The 17,481-nt window shown below is 35.6% G+C and overlaps 1 protein-coding gene across 1 annotated transcript in view; it reads left to right on the top strand.

The window, feature by feature from the left end:
* The window catches only part of Anxa10 (annexin A10), an 81,038-nt gene extending 65,315 nt beyond the window's left edge, over positions 1-15,723 (top strand). Inside the window, exons 7-12 of the mRNA XM_046447793.2 lie at positions 6,572-6,625; positions 6,719-6,812; positions 8,172-8,267; positions 10,821-10,879; positions 12,879-13,001; positions 15,188-15,723. Of these exons, the coding sequence (XP_046303749.1) occupies positions 6,572-6,625; positions 6,719-6,812; positions 8,172-8,267; positions 10,821-10,879; positions 12,879-13,001; positions 15,188-15,256 (495 nt within the window). The 3' untranslated portion in view covers positions 15,257-15,723. The remainder of the gene's footprint in view (positions 1-6,571; positions 6,626-6,718; positions 6,813-8,171; positions 8,268-10,820; positions 10,880-12,878; positions 13,002-15,187) is intronic.
* Positions 15,724-17,481: the final 1,758 nt, after the last annotated feature.

The raw sequence follows: 17,481 nt of genomic DNA, 5'->3' as shown, positions 1-17,481 counted from the left end.
TTGCAGATCAATTTTACTATCAACATTCTAAACTCCTTCTCTGGCATTTCTTTCACTGAGATGTCAATGGATTTTGCTTTTGGTGTATTTTGGTTTGTTTCAGGTGATTCATTCCCTTGCTTTTTCATGTTGTTTGTATGTCTACCCATCTAACAGTTGGTTTTGAGGCAGTAGAGTTTCTACCTTATGGATTTATGTTCCTAAAAGTTTCCAGTACCTCACTGTTTAGGGAAAGACTGATAATAAAAACCATTGATGCAAACAACTTATAGCATTAAACCAAATATGAAATCTACAATGTCAATTGTCACAATAAACAGAAACGATATGATCAGTTATTGCCCACAGCAAAAACAGTAAGTTTATAAAAGGGTTTACAATTTCAGGTGGTGACCAGGGATAGAACAGAAGTGATATAGAATATGAAGTCTATGACAGAGGATAATAAAAAAATAGAAGTAAAATATTTAAAAGAAGAGTGAAAGAGAGAACATAGAGAATGGCTATTAGCAGAGGAAAAGAGAGTTGAGGGAAACTGATAAGTGAGAGAATACATGCATAAAAGTCTCAGGCAATGAAAACAAAAAAGAAATAAGATTATAATACCAAAATTGATAAATACTAATCAAACACCTTAGTCCTCAAAATGTTGATCCATGAAAAATACCTGTCTTCAAATAAAATGGTAGAAGTGAGAAAAAATAAAGATATATGAATGTATATAAGTGTTCATTTAAAGATAGAGTTTTTAAGAGGAAAGAAGTGATGAGATGGTAGGAAAGGGTTTGTAGATTCAAGAGGTGAATAGAGCAAATGCAGAGGTGACATAGGATGTGTTTATAAGGGGAGGACCAAAAAACAGAAGTAAAAGAAACAAAGGATGAAAGAGAGCAACAGTGTTTGGCTGTTAGCAAGTAAAAAGAGAGAAGTAGGAACAAAGGAAAACAAAATTGTGAGAAGACAATAGAAAACCAACCCAAAATATACTAATCAAAAACCCAATCCTCAAAAAAATAAAGCATGAAAAAATAACTACCTTAGAAACGCTAAAACTGAAAGACCAGAAACAAACATGTGCATGTATAAATGTATAAATGTCCATCATGTATCATCAATCAGTACACGCACAAAAACAACAAAAACAAAATAACAGAATAGTCAATGAGACCATTTGCCCACTGTCTATGCCAAAGTGCCTTTCTGTTTCTCGACTTCCCTTCTCAGCGGGATGGCGGGAGGAGCTGTGGAAAATGTTCTCAGCCTGACTTCCTGGGTATTGTCTTTGGGTTCTGTGAGATGGGTTGCTGTAAGTGAAGCTCCCAGGGGTGGGTATTTGGTCTGGAGTTGCCCCTGGTGTTTTATTATGTGGGGAGTTTTCATTAATGAATCAACATACTTCTAGCACTGTACCCCACTAGTCCCCCCAAGGCACCACTTTTGGGACTGGGGAGTTGGTCCTTCACTGGTTCTGTTGTTTGGGGATACTGCCCTGTTTTGGCTTCTCAAGACTGTTTCTGAGCACTGAGCTCAGTCATTCCGCCCTATTCAATTTCTTCCTGCTACTTGTCCTGCTAGCTGCTGGGTTCAATCTGATCTGTATTACCCCCAAGCAAAATGGTCTCTGTGCCAGAGATTCTCTTGATTTGTTAGGTTCATTTAAATCTCATGGTTGGCATCTGCCCAATTCATGTATTAGTTGCATCCCCAAACTCACAGATCTAAGTTCTGGGTTCTGAGTCCACACCAGTCTCGTGGAGGTATTTCCAACTTGGGCTCCTTGTAGAGGGCTGGCAGATGATGACTTTCCCTGGCCAGTTTGTTGGGACTGATAGCACCTGGGTCAGCCCAGGGGGTGCTGCCCTTTGGTCCCTGGATTCCCCAAGCCAAGATTTTCCCAGCACTTTCAATCATTTCCAACCTGGTGTATTTTCTCCTCTTCCACCTGGATCAGCTCCAATTCTGTTCCTTGGCCTAATCTGATGTTGTACCCAATCTTCAAGGCTCTCTGTCCAATATTGAATATCAGTGGAGTGTTTCTGTTTTTGTTTTTGTTTTTTCACTTACCTCCCAAAGAAGTAGTTTCCCTTCTGTTTGAGTCCCAAGTTATAGAGCTGTGAGAAAAGCCACATCTCACTAATCCACCATCTTGCTTTCCTCCAGATAATAGATTTCATTTAGAGATACAAATGTGGGTATCATTACAATACAGATAGAACTTAAAGCCCCGTCACCAGATAAGATTACCAAGAGAAGGGAGCATAACTACAGGCAAGAAGACAATTAAGGCCTTACCATAAGAATCTTCCAAAATAAGAGATTGAAAAGTAAGATAAACCCATTCTCAAGATTGAGGAGTTTGGGCTGGGGATGTAGCTCAGTGGTAGAGTGCTTGCCTAGCATGTGTAAGGCACTGGGTTCAATTCTCAACACCGCATATAAATAAAGTTCCATTGGCAAATAAAAAATATTTTAAAAAAAAGAAAATGCAGATCTCAAATTAAAAAAAAAAGATTGAGGAATTTGCAATGAAAGAGATAGAAATAAAAAGAGATCCTGGAAGCCAAATAATGAAAGTATAAAAGGAGAACACAGAGCCAATTGCAACCAAGTCTACTGAGAGCTCAAATAACATGAAGACTAAGAATTACCACGATGAGCTATGTTATTGAATGAATAGTATAAAATCTGAGAAGATAGAGCATATTTATTGTTTTTCGTTATTTGTCATTTGGTATAAATTAAAACCATCAGAGAGAATTTGAAAAGAAACCAGAAGAGATTGTCCAAAAAGAATGGGTTCAACCATGGTTAACCAGATCTCACAGCCAGCGATGCCACTGGAATCTAATAACATTCTTCTCTAGGATTCAGACCTTGAACAATTCACTTAATCTCACTAGGTCCATTTATTTTCACTTCTAAAATAAGGAGAGGAATTTATGAGCCCTCACATCCCTGCCCCTCAATATTTTTATGATTTAAACATAACACCCATAATCCTACCTCCCCCACAAATTACTTTTATTATTTAAATATCATCTTCTATTTCTTGTTAAAATACATAAAATGTGTGCATGCATAAAATGTATGGGTGCATAAAATACACATATCATACACAAAAGTGCACCGCTTTTAAGAACAAGAATTACATGTGTGCATTGTTATTCCCTTGGTATGTTAAGTAAGCAAAGAAAACGAGGCAGGAGAAATGTGTCTGATAGGCTCATTTCTTTTGCCTATCATCTGCTCACCTTCAGATGATATACAACTTCTGAATAGAGGCCAGCCTAGTGAGACTCTGTCTCAAAATAAAAAATAAAAAGGGGATAGAGAACTACAGTGATGCAGCCACATCAATGTTTATAGCAGTTCAATTCACAATAGCTAAATTATGGAATCAACCTAGGTGTCCTTCAACAGATGAATCAATAAAGAAAATGTGGTCTATATATACAATGGACTATTACTCAGCCTTAAAGAAGATTCCAGGGCTACAAATTTACTAACAAGAAAATATGGCTTATTTATTTCTCTGTGAATAAATTGAGCTTTCTCAGATGCCTCCAGCTTTGTTAGTAAATAAAGAAAAAATACCTAATATTAGTTTGAAATAGCAAATTTAATCCATACAATACTTTATATAGTCAACGGGGGTTCACATTCAATGTCACTTATAGCTTTTTTTTTTGAGTAAAGTATGAATCCTTAGAATCCTTAGTGTTTTGGCAATCCCCAATCCTTCTCTCCAAGAGGGCACTTGGTAGGAAGCTATATGCATGGTTCATGAGATGTCTTGGTAGCAAGAAAGTGATGGTCTCTTCAGATCATCAAGATATTATTTTGCATCTTTGCTGGTCATAAACCTTTTTGCATCGAACCTGAATGCCAGTCTCAAAGCCAGTCCTAGGCAATTCTAAACATGAATCACATGAGTGTTGATGTCCAGGTTATGGACCCTTCTCACTATTAGCTGCCGAAATGTGCAACTAGTTAATCATTAATACTTCCTCTGTCTCTGTTTGGTGGAGCCAAGTAACCCCACATGATGATTTAGCCTCACTTTTACTCTCACTGGAGCTGAAGAGTCCCTCTGAGGTCTAACTGTGTCTCCCACACAGTTCTAGTCAATGTGGTCTACCTGTATCCCTTGATTATTGCAAAACCTTTTCCCTGTCATGATATGAACAACTCCATCTGGCAAGTTATCCCACCAGGTCCTTGGCCAAAGTGTAAGACCCTTGATCAGGATCAGATAGGAAATTTGAGGTCCCATTCATGCTACTTAGGGATTGAGGTTAATTCAAGGGACTTTTATTCAGGACCTCTCTCTGCCTAATCTTGCTGCCGTACTGAACTCTGTAGCTATTTCCAGAGTCCTAAAAAATGATCTGGGGCAGAAGCCATTGTACCCTCTGTCTACTTTCAAAAGGATTTTTAACAAAGTTTTCCTGCCCCATCTTGACCCTAAAGGAAAGTTAAATAAACTCTGATTGCATGATCCTTTTACCTCTTTCTCCTTTCATGTGTGAATTCTCCTTGGGGACCAATGCATCTTGCATTGGTTAGCCCCTCTTCCTTCTGTTTGAAATGGTCGCGTAGACTACATCTGTTCTTTATATGATAAAAAAAGTCAGTAAACAAATTTACAAATACTCTTCTCCACAAAATCTGGATGTCAGGACTATTTTGTTGTTGCATAAATTCTACTTTGTGAGCCAAATGATGACTCTTTCTCTGCATTTTCACTCTAACAGTGGTAAATTCCACCCCTGCCACCCACTGCCAGGCAGTGAATGCTCAGTTTAATGGGGGAGAAAATTCTATGGAGAATTGGAGAAGTGAAAAATACCACAGTGTCTTTCAAAGACTACCACTGTTGCAAAAGAAAAAATATGAATTTTCCTTTATGTTAGTCAGCTTTTTGTCACTGTGACTAAAATTCCCAACAAGAACAACTTAGAGGAGGAAAAGTTTATTCTGAGGCTCAGGATGTCAGAGGTCTCAGTCCACAGACAGCTGACTGCATTGCTTTGGGGCCAAGGTGAGGCAGAAGGGCAAGGGCCAGAAAAGATGCTCACCTGATGGCAGCCAGGAAGAGAGAGAATGAGGGAAGAAGTAAGGGGTCACAGGAAAGATGAACCCTTCCAGGGCACACCCCAGTAACCCACCTCTTCTGACACACCCCACCTACTTACCATCGCCACCCAGTCAGTCCATTCAAACTAGGAATGGACTGATTAGGTTACATCTTTTATAGTCCAATCATTTCACTTCTGAACTGTATAAAATCATTTCACTTTTTTTGCCATATAAAACCCAAAGCTTTGGGGAGAAACCCCTCATATCCAAATCATAACACCCTTTTAAAAAAGCCTATATAATATTTCAAAAAGTATTCAAGAAATGGAGACCGTCTTGTTCCAAATAACTTGAGAACTTCCTCAGGAATTACCAAAGAGTTCAGTGGTTCAAGGATTTTTGATTGAATAATACCACATGGGGGAGCTCTATGTTCTTAGACTCAAAGTTTGATAAAGTACCTATTCATGTGGTGACAATGTGTGTTGATTGGCTAGGTTTCTCCCATATGTTTTATACAAAAATGGAATTGATAAACCATTTTTTCACAAAATCATTGTGTCAAAATTGTTCTGTTCGTGATGTATTGAAAATATTTTCCTCAGCTTTTGAAATTTTTTAAAAATCATAATCATTATTAGAATAGTCTTAAAGTAGAAATTGGGAATATAGCTTTATCATGATTGATATTCTATGTTATATTGAATGTTAGATGTTATCAATTTGTAATAATGCTCCATTATTTTATGATATACCACTAAGGAAGGAAAAACTCCTTGAATTAATGCCATCAATTATAGGATACATCTACATTTCAGAGATGTTAGAATATGGAAAAATATGCATTTAAGACCAAAATGGGGTAGTAGATTTGCTGGAATCCTTTACTGAATACTTACCACGTGCCAGGCCCTGTGGTCAGTGCTTTTACTAATCAAGAAATCTTATCCTCATATTATAGACATGGTCCCTGAGGTTTACAGAAATCAAATAATCTGCCAAAAATATTTAGAACTAACAGAGCAGAGCTAGAATACACACCTAGATCTTAATGACTCTAGAGCCCACACCCTTACCTAGATTTAATGTTAGATTTATCAAACCTTTCTGCTTTTGGCTTAAAATTCCAACTTTTGGTGGTCTTTTATTGATATAGTAACAGTAATTTGTACAATCTTTTAAAAATTATTTTTCGTTGTCAGTTTCTAAATAACTTGTTAGAAAATTTAAGTTAATGTACTAATTAATGGTCCATCAGAAAATTCTATTTTTCTGTCTGGAAATCTTCATAAAGAAGGAAACTTTTTGATGTTTTATAGTATAACACTATTAAAACAGAACTCAATTTAAAAAATATTTATTATGGAAATCCTCACAAATACACAAAAATAAAGACAACAGTATGATTAAGCCCTCCCCCCCCCAAAAAAAAAAATACCACATGGATTGTTGATTAAGAACATTTAAAAGGAAATCTATGTTTACTTTACAGGGAACCAGGGAGGAGGGATACACAGACCCTGCTATGGCTGCTCAGGATGCAATGGTAACTAGATCCAGCCCTCCAACAGGCTCTAAAGAACCTTTGTTCTGATGGTCTGAGCTGATTCTGATGCTCCTTCCTGACTGTGGGTTTCAGGTCCTGTGGGAAGCGTGTCAGCAGAAAACTGGAGAACATAAAACCATGCTACAGATGATCCTGTGCAACAAGAGCTACCAGCAGCTGTGGCTGGGTAATTAGAAATCAATCTTCTTTCCAGTTACTTAACTGATTATATAATAAAAAGCAAGTAGTTAAGTAGAAAAAAAAGAGAGAGAAAATGTTGCATAGAAATAGAGGAAAATTGGCTATCACAAAGACAATTATTTTGGATTATAAGTTATACATATATGCCTCATTTAATGACATTACTAAGAAAAAAGTTTTCCCCATAATTTTATTTTTCTAATAAATGAATTTTATAACTTCCAAATATTGAATCTCTTGAAAATTATCACTGTTTTAGAGCTGTATTTGCTATTTGCTACTGGGTATGTTGTCTATATGTTATCTTGAAAAGTGAACATAGTTTAATCAGCGCATCATGAGTCAGGTTCATTACTGATATCATGATTTATGCAAAAGAGGTAGCATCGTATTGGTTTTAGAGGTAATTCATATTCATTTGCACTTTGTTTGAGTTTCTTCAAATTATTGTACTTTTCTTTTTCCCCCTATGAAAAAAAAATTTATGTAAAACACAAAAGTCATTAAAAATTTTTAAAAGATGACCTACCCTAATTGAACTCCCATCTTTATATTTTCTAATGTCAATTATATATATAAATACAATAAGACCATACCTCCTTGCTTCTAATTTGCTATAAAAAATGGAGAACTAAAAGTTTCTCGGGATAAAACCACATAAGTAAATTCCTAAATAAGAAGCTTAATTAAGCACAATTTTGCTAATAATGCTTATCAAAAGGTGATTTCATATTTCTCAGAATATTCTTTTTTATGCTTATTTTTTAGTTGTAGTTGGACACAATATCTTTAATTAACTTACTTATTTTTATGTGGTGCTGAGGATGGAACCCAGGGCCTCATGCATGCTAGGTGAGCGCTCTACAGCTGAGCCACAACTCTAATATATATATAATATTCTTTATAGGTCTTATGATCACTGTTTTAATCATCACTCAGGATTTTTACAATAATTTTTCATATTTAAGCTCTAGCAGAAAATTTACTGTTGAAATAAGTCTGATTTATTTCTATGTATGTCCTAAACAAATGGCTCATAAATAATGTCTGGTCTTGTGTTTCCTCTGAATTTAAATCAGCAGTGAGTCAGTGAGTCCTACTAGAGGTGGCAGTTGTTCCCAAGGAGGACAGAGCAAAAGCAAGTCTTTGAAGATTTATACCAACTCCACTAACTTTTAGAGTATTGTATTTATTTCAAAGCATAGAAATCAATACTACTGATGGTAGTATTTTCAATTATTTTAGAGAAAATACCTTCAGTATGTAAAACAATCTAATCAATATCTATATTTAAGTTTGGAATATTTACAAAATTTCCTTTGAATTACATCAATTTTTTTTGAAGTTTTCCAGGAATTTCAAAATATTTCTGGGCAAGATGTGGTAGATGCCATTAATGATTGCTATGATGGATACTTTAAGGAGCTGTTGGTGGCAATTGGTAAGTAATAATTTATTGGGTGCACAGCAGAACTTCTATTTCACAACAAATGCTGACTGGCTCTGACCGAATTGAAGCTCTTTATTGAGTCATTTTCCCCCTGAATGCAACTATTTAAAAGGGTTGTGAACTCTGTAGAAGGAACGTATATCAGTTACTGATACAGGGCACTAAGCTGGAGGCCTAATGGCATTAATAAACTGACATCTTCCCCTAAAGGCTGGTTCAGATTTCATTCCGGGAAGCAGAATTATCTGATGTTTTCTATCAGGAATGACGGTTTTCATACTGTTAAGTTCATTTTGTATTTATTGACTTCCATTCCTTTGTCCAAGAGCAGATAAATTCTAGCAATGTGGCTTCCTTTCCTCCCAGAAGGAAGAGGGTTTTGTTGTTGTTGTTGTTGTTGTTGTTTTTGTTCTTTAGTTTTGGAGGTATTTTTGTTTGTTTGTTTTTGGGGAGCATGAGTGTGTGAGAGAGAAAGGGAGACTTTCCAGTATATTCACCTTTAGGAGTCAGTCCTACCATAAAAGAGACTTACCAAGTTGTTACTCAGTGGTGAATTCTACAAGTTACTATGAGAGAGACACACCTCCCAGGCCTTCCTAAGGAATGAGATCTCCATAGAAGAAAAAACAGTGGTAGTCATTTGTAAAGCTACTATGGAACTACTCATGCTTTATCTTGTGCTGCACTTGAACTTGAGAACACCCAATCCCAGACCTATAAATGAAAAGTCATTGTGAAATATTCCCCCAGTAGTTATTTATCTAGTGAGCACTTGGATAATTGTTGAATAAGTGAATATTGAGATTTCCATCCTTGTCTTGGTCCAGTTTTTAGAGGGGATGTTTTCAGTTTTTCTCCATTTAGGATGATATTGGCCTTGGGCTTAGCATAGTTTACAAGGTTGAGATATCCCTGCACCCAGCCATCGCAGTCTAGCAGCCACTCCAGAGTAATCACAAAGGACTATGGGTGTAGCTTAGTGGGACAGTACTTACGTAGCATACCTGATACCCTGATGCCATTCCTAGTGCTTTGAGGGAAAAAATGATTATCAGGTTAACTTTTCTTCAAAGTAAAAATAATAAAAGATAAGGTTATGTTCTCACAATCGAAAACAATTACTTGAATTAATTTGTTATGATGATTTTATTTTGGCTAGAAGTTATAGTCTCATACATTATTCATTTATGTATTAGTCTATTATTCAAATAAATAATACTGAATGGCTAAAATCAACAGTGCACATTCATCAGGCTCTAGGTCTTCCAAAACTATGACCATTTCAATTTGATGACATATAAACTGGCCAGGCCTGTTATCATCCTTACTGTTTCTTCTTAAAAGACTTTGATATACAATCAATCAACAAATATATGAAAAAAATATTCAACATCTCTAGTAATTAGAGAAATGAAAATTCAAACTACTCTAAAATTTCATCTCATTCCAGTCAGAATGGAAGTTATCAAGAATACAAGCAATAATAAGTGTTGGTGAGGATGTAGGTAAAAGGCACATTATACATTGCTGGTAGGACTGTAAATTGAAGCAACCAATTTGGAAAGCAGTATGGAGGTTCCTTAGAAAACTTGGAATGGAACCACCTTTTGACTCAGCTATCCCACTCCTGGGTCTATACCCTAAAGAACTTGAAAACAGCATACTACAGTGACACAGACACTTCAGTGTTTATAGCAGCACAATTCACAATTGTTTAACTGTGGAAGCAACCTAGATGCCCTTCAATCTCAAAAAATCCAGGGGCCGAATGTTTTCTCTCATAAGTTGATGCTAATCCATATGGAGGAGCATGGGATGAGTCGAGGAACTTTGGATGTGGCAAAGGGGAGGGGAAGAGGAGGCAAGGGCTAAGAAAAATGATGGAATGAGATGGATACCATTACCCTAGTTACATGTATGATTGCACAAATAGTGTGACTCTACTTCATGCACAACCAGAGAAGTGAAAAATTCTGTTCCATTTGTGTACAATGAATCAAAGAGCTTTGCACTGTCATGTATAATTGATTAGAACTAATAAATAAATAAATAAATAAATAAAAGAGACTTCAGAGCTTCCCAGGAATCTATAAGGAATATGAATGAAGCCTCTTAATGAGAAATCACGTGGACCTTAACTATAATTTACTTTGAAAAGTCATATAAATGCATAGCCTTCAGAATGAATCACATGTGGTCTTTGTTACATTAAATCCTTTGATAATAAAAATCAATAATAGTGGTGATAACCTAGGGTTTTTTGAAGCACTGTTTAATTTTCAGTTGAAAAAGATAAAGTTTTCTTCATCAGTTAGAGGAAGAAGCTGACCAAGTTCCAAGAGATAGATGAAATGAAAATCTGAATGGATCATTAGAATATTGTTGCTGTGTATTTTTTTGATGAGCTATAACATTGCTATTACTCTGTGTGGATACTATAACACAATGTGAAGATTGTAACATGAACAAACATGTTCATCTTATTTCATGAATTCTTAAGAAATCATGTCTCTTCACTAACATTACTTTTCTAATTTCTCCCAGTTCTCTGCGTTCGAGACAAACCAGCCTATTTTGCTTATAGATTATATAGTGCAATACATGTAAGTAAGACCTGCATATTTTAAAAATTTCTTCAGCTATAGTATCTGTTTTTCTTCCATTATTTAAATATTGACTCATATTTCCCTCTTGTATTTAAATACATACATTTCAAAGAAATATGCCCAAGTGAAAATAATGTGCTATACACCAAAAAGAGGACCCATTGTGTAAAAATAATGCTTTCCACAACAAATTTAGATACCTAAGTAATACTGTTCTTTGGAGTCTCTGTCCTTCATGTGCTTTAGAGTTTCTTGGCATTTAAAGAAAGTGGTAAATCCAAATGCTTTTGTATATATCCATAGACCCGCTACCTCATACTTACACGAGTATAAAACATATGACATCATAACAAAATGTTAAACCATTACAAACTCTCAGAAAAAACAGCTATAAGTTTGAAGTTTAAAAACACAAAATAATGTCAGTGATTATCTTAAAGCATGAAGTATTAGCTTTTCAAAAATTATTTAGATAACTAGCAAACAATAAACTCTAAAGTTATTCTTATAATTAAATGGGAATGTTTCATGCTTTAATGTGATATTCAATCACACATCCTTTGTTGCAATCATGTTTGAGGAAAGTAAGTGCATCAGGTAGTGTACATTTTATCCATAATGTGTATGAAGCATATTTTAAAAAAGAAAGGGTCTCATAAATGTCACTCTACATATTTCATAGCCTTGAAAACTTGATGAAAATTAATAAAAAACAAGCTGATATTACAATAAATTTAATAATCAGGGTGTTTTATCTTTGAAGTAATTTTTTACAGGCCAACTTCTTGGAAAAAGCCAGTGCACAGGACAGATATGTTAATACCAAGAATATTTAACTGTATATCTCATGCTTAAAGTTTGTTTTACTGATGCATGAGGAAAATCTATGCCAGCTCAGAATATAGGAGAAAGAACCAACCGCTACAAAAACAAAATAAAGCCTTACTTGTGAATGATCCTGGAAAAATAGAAGCAATTACTCTCAGTCTGACTATGTTCAAATTCAGGGACACTTATTTCAGTGATAACTAAAACTATATCTTTGCTCAGTGTGTTACCAGAGATGAAAGAAGGTATCTGTATTCACAAATGGTTTGGAGGTAAAGAGGAAGGGTGTGTATTCTAGTAATCAATTTTTTTTATACATGAGGACCTCAAGTGTCAAAAAACTCTTTTCATCACCCTTTTCCCTCAAGCACTCTGAAGTATCTACAATTTAAAATAGGAAATTTTGTTAAACATTCATCTTAGTCACCTCTAATTATTTAAAAAAAAAAATCGTTAGATCTACATCTAAAACATTCACATCAAAAAATCAGATTACACTTAGTGGCCACCAGATGTCATCATAACTCCATTTTTTTAAAAAAAAGTCTGACTCCCCCCCCCCCACACACACACACACCTGCCTTCATGAATGTTTCCGGGGGCTAGTGCAAATGTGGACTTTGTTTTTCAGTATTTGAATTTTCACCAGCAAATATTTTAAGTACCTAGAATTCTTAGTTTTACAATATTTCAATAGTGAAAACGTAATTGCTGTCTCAGACTGGCCAATGCTCACGTGAGTGCAGAATGTATCCCCACAGGGAAGCAGGTTTACCTAGGAAGACCTGTGATCAGATGTGCAGTTCACCCTTCAGAGGGAAGGAGACAGTGTGAAGACTGAAGACTGGGAAAGGCCGGAACTACTACAGAGGGCTGGGGGTCAGAGTCAAGGGCATGACCCTGGGGTTTAAGTTAGGAAGACAGATGGAAGAGGATGGCTCAGTGTGAGAGCACGGGAAGGAAAGTGAAGTCACAGGGCATCTCTCAGGCTCTGACCTGGAGATTGTGGGGACAGTGACCTGGAGATTGTGGGGACAGTGATGTGTTTACAGTTTGAAGACCACGGGTCAAAGAGCAGATTGCTGCAGAAAGAGATGAGTGGCCATTGGACATGCTGACTTTAAGGCACTGTTTTCTTGTTTTTCCTCCCTTTTCCTGAATCTTTTAGGACTTTGGTTTTCATAATAAAACAGTAATCCGGATACTAATTGCCAGAAGTGAGATAGACCTGATGACCATAAGGAAATGCTACAAAGAGAGATATGGAAAATCCCTATTTCATGATATCAAAGTAAGTCTCCTACTTTTTGAAACTGAGATAAAAGCTTTCATTTAAATAATTTCATTTACAGTCTAAAAAATTAACTCTTCTGATGGGATTAACTGCTTTCACAGTTTAGACAACCTTTAATACATGAAATGAACAGGTTGGAAAGAAAATCCTTTTACCAGACAGAAGATTTTTTGTCTTTATTTTAAGCAAAATCATTGACACCATCATGTAAAATATTCATCCCCTGTAATTGTGCTGCAAGAGCTAAATTCTGAGGTTTGCTCAGATCTAGAAAAATGTATCTTGCAGCAAGACCCCATAATCCTGAAGAAGATTCTTATTTCGTTATCATGGAAGGCAGGGCAGCCAGTAAAGTACCATCAACTGTGATCAGGAGGAATTTAACATTACTTGTTATGTGAAAATCTGCACAGCTTTATCCTTTTAACCTTTAGAAAGCAAAGAAACCATGATTCAGAAGTAAACAAGCAATTGCTTCATTCTGATCCTTCTGAACTTTACCCTAGGTTTTTTTGTAAAACCTAGCAAAGAATTACCAGAGTATGTGAGACCCTCTATCTAATTTTCGGAGTGGGGGTGGGGGGCGGTGAAAAATAAAATGCTTGGCCCTTTCTTCAAACAAAAATCACAAAGACTTTCAAGATGGTAGAGCAGAGAATTTAGACCTAGGACAGGGTACTGAGAATCTATCTTCATGTATATTTTGCACATAGATAAGCACTGTTATCTGGCTCACGGTGTTTGCCACTGAAATTTCTAATAGTAAGAAACAGCTTTTTAGTTTACTGACAGAGTAAACCAGAAACAACTCAACAACCCAAGATCAAGAAACCACAAAATCCAGAAGATCTTATAAGCCCTTGAGAGCCAAAGTGGTTCTAGAAGTTGATGGAACAATTAAAAGAAATCTTATTCCTCTATCTTTGATAAAACTCTCATTATATCCACCTTCAAAATGCTAAACTCTTTCAGTGATGATGAACATTTCCCACTGAGAAATACATATCACTCATTTTCTAGATGAATAAACTATATCTTATACACTTCTTATAATTAATCACAGCCATCTTGAAGTCTACTAGTATTTATGATAATTAACGTGACTTTACTATGTGCATATAAAGCAGTGAATCATAAAGACACAATTTTACATAAAAGAACATTAATAGTTGATTTTTAACAAAGTTTAGTTTTATAATATTACTTATTTTTTTTTGTTTTGGAAAATTTGGAAACTATGAAAAAAACAAAAATGCCCTAAATTCTCTACCACAGATAATCTATAATAAAATATTGTGGCAGGTGCTTCTGTGGTCAGAATTCTTGTGTCTCCTCTATAGTGATGGTGTTAGGAGGTTGAGTATTTGAGAGTTGATTAAATAGTAAGGATAAGCCCAGGGATGGGATTAGTGTCCTTATAAAATAGACACAGGGAGCACCTCTGTCCCTTCTTCCATGGGAGATCAGAAAGAGAAGAAGGCTGTCTATGGGAAGCAGGCAGACACCAAATCTCCTGGCACCTAGACCTTGAATTTCCCAGCCTCCAGGACTGTAAGAAATAAATAGCGATTTGCTACCAAAAGGGGATATTTTTATTGAATCATGGTATCCTGGTGTATAAACTGTAAAATACAAAAACTATCTTGCATATTGTACATATTATTTTTCAGTTTTCACTAGTATATATAATAATATCTTGATTATAGTCTTAAATCTCTGTGTTCATTGATAACTGATAATAGATTCCTAAAGATATATTTCTTAAGTTAAAATTACAGCATTCATGAGTATAAATATTTTTAAATCTTTTGAAACACATTATCCATTTGCTTTCCAGACTCTATACTGATCTATAATAATAACAATATCAGGGCACCTCTTTCTAAAGTTGAAGAAAAGATTTCATTTTAATGTAAGTTTATAGTACTTACAAATACACATTAGGGCTCCACTGTCTTCATATAAGCCACATACTATTGACTATAACCATGTTATAATTTTTCAATACCTTTAACTGAGAATAGTTCTCAGAAAATATTGAATCTTTAGATTAAAACAATAAATAACTTTAGAAAGACTGATGGTCCATGGGTCTCTCATACTGCAATGCAGAAGAATAATGGGTCTTTTTTAGAACAACTATGAGATTTTATTTTATATACATTATGTGTTTTTCTTTACAGAATTTTGCTTCAGGCCACTATGAAAAAGCACTACTTGCTATCTGTGCTGGTGACATGGATGACTACTAAAATAAAGAGAAGGAAGAAAAGGAATCAAAGGGCTATGCATTCCCTTTCATGCGCACATCAAAGGACAGACTTTCTGCTAAATTCATTATTATTAGCACGATATCAAAACTATAGAATCATATTTCTTTTCTATCATCTTTAAAATTATTCCAAGACAAAAAAATCTACTACTGGAAATATATAATCCTGGATATGCATCTGTATCAATCAACAATTCAGTAAATTATGCATGATGGAATAAGAAAAAAACATGCTATTGGAAATTTTTATTTAAGGGTGAACTGTCGACACCCTACAAGAATGTCAGCTCAAGATTGTCTGTGGCATGTTTGGAGAGATTAATGAAAATTCAGTATGTCCTCACTGTCCTTAGAGAAATTTTCTAGAATCTTGTACAAATGCAATAAAACTAAAATGAGCACCTAAAGCAGGCTGTAAAAGAAAAATAAAGATATAAAACAGTAAAATGCACCAAGATACATGCTTATCTGGTTTAGATGTACAAGAAACTTATATGTAGACTTACATGCAAATAGTGTGTTGGGGAGGGGGCTGAGTGTGTGTGTGTGTGTGTGTGTGTGTATTTAGTTGTATTTGCAGATACTCTGATAAAGGCAATTTATCTCTAGCTATTTTTTTAAAAATTTTTAATCAGTACTTAATCAACTATTTGCCCAAGCAATGCCAGAAAAGGTGGTTCACTGTCTTTATTCCTTAACATCAAAGACTTTTAGAAATTACTACATGCTCTATGCTATCAATGCAGCCTAATTCCTTTTGTCTCTCATGATACAGTAAATTAGGAGTAAAAAGGAGACAATACTCACTGATATCAGCTACTGGGAGGACCTCACTGATATGGCAGTCTTGCCAAGAATGAAAGCAGAGGCAAGTACATCTACCACAGAGGACTCCCAGTCCAAACAAAGTAAACCCCAAATCCAATACCAGAAAGCAGAGGTAGTGAAGTAGGTGAGGTAATGAATCTAGATGAACCTGTGGGGACAACAGAAGTTATTCCTCTGCATGGAACCATTTTCAATAGCCTATGGCTCAGACCCCGTGGATCGGCTTCTGCTGGTCTCAGGGGGAAGAAGTACCTGGCATCTGATAGGGGATGAATTGAAACATTGAAAAAAAAGGGTACAAACATTAAAAATTTAAGAATAATTAGATTTGTGAGATCACTGTCCAGATTTTAATTTAATACTATGGTAAAAGTATGATGTCATTTTAAATTGGGCTTGATTTCTCTTTTTTAAAAAATCATGATCAGAATTTCAAGCCTCATACAATAATTGTTGAAGGTATTTAGCATACCTACTACTTTTGTCAACTAAAAACCATAAAGAAGAAAATGTTAGAATTCCTTTTTAGAATTTAGATATTAAAAAAAATTGAGGCTGGGGTTGTGGCTCAGAGGTAGAGTTCTCGCCTAGCATGCCTGAGGCACAGGGTTCGATCCTCAGAACCACATAACATAAAATAAAGACATTGTGTCCTCCTATAACTCAAAAATAAATATTTTTAAAATTCCTCACTATGGTATCTTTCTGTAAGTAGTTCAATACTTATGAAATCTCTATATTGGCTAGATACTACATTTTCTTCCTTAGGTACAACATGCTGTTATCAAATCAAAAGCAAATCCTAAATTGGGTCTCAGAAGGAGACATTATTCATAAAGACTATGGCAATAGGTGTACAGGGGCCTCTGGAATGGAAGAAGGGGGCTAACTGCGATAGAAAAGGGGGCTACTGTGACAGAGAGGAAACTCTGACCAGGAGATGTACAGGGACCTCAAAGATTAGTCAGAAAAGGGATTTTTTTCTGATTATAGGGAGGAATAAATAAAATCAGAAAGAATGAGGTATGAGAGAGTAAGATATATACAAAGTATGATTAAATTGTCTATCTGGGAATGGCTTTGATTGATATTCTTCGTGACAGCTGATCTATACGTGGACAGTTGATCAGGAAAATTGATCAGAGAATGCCACCAGGCAGATTTCAGGAGTCAGAGCTAAGGAGTAGCTGTTCATCAGAGGCTCAGTCTGAAGGTGAGTCAAATTCGGGAAACTCTAGGGAGGGAAGAAGCCTAACTAAAATTTGATGAAGTCCAATTGTCTAAAAGGCTGGGTGGTGTGGGGGGGGTGTTGATCAGTTAACTTATGAAACAAAGAATGGGAATTTGGAAGGTATATCAAGGATTACCTTTGGAAAA

Source organism: Marmota monax, unplaced genomic scaffold (genome assembly GCF_021218885.2).
Source record: "Marmota monax isolate L192 unplaced genomic scaffold, Marmota_monax_Labrador192_F-V1.1 WCK01_AAM20220418_F8-fsc00040, whole genome shotgun sequence".
In the NCBI taxonomy this organism is placed as follows: Eukaryota; Metazoa; Chordata; class Mammalia; order Rodentia; family Sciuridae; genus Marmota; species Marmota monax.
Note: the sequence above shows the minus strand (reverse complement) of the source record. Positions and strands in the feature narration are given on the sequence as shown.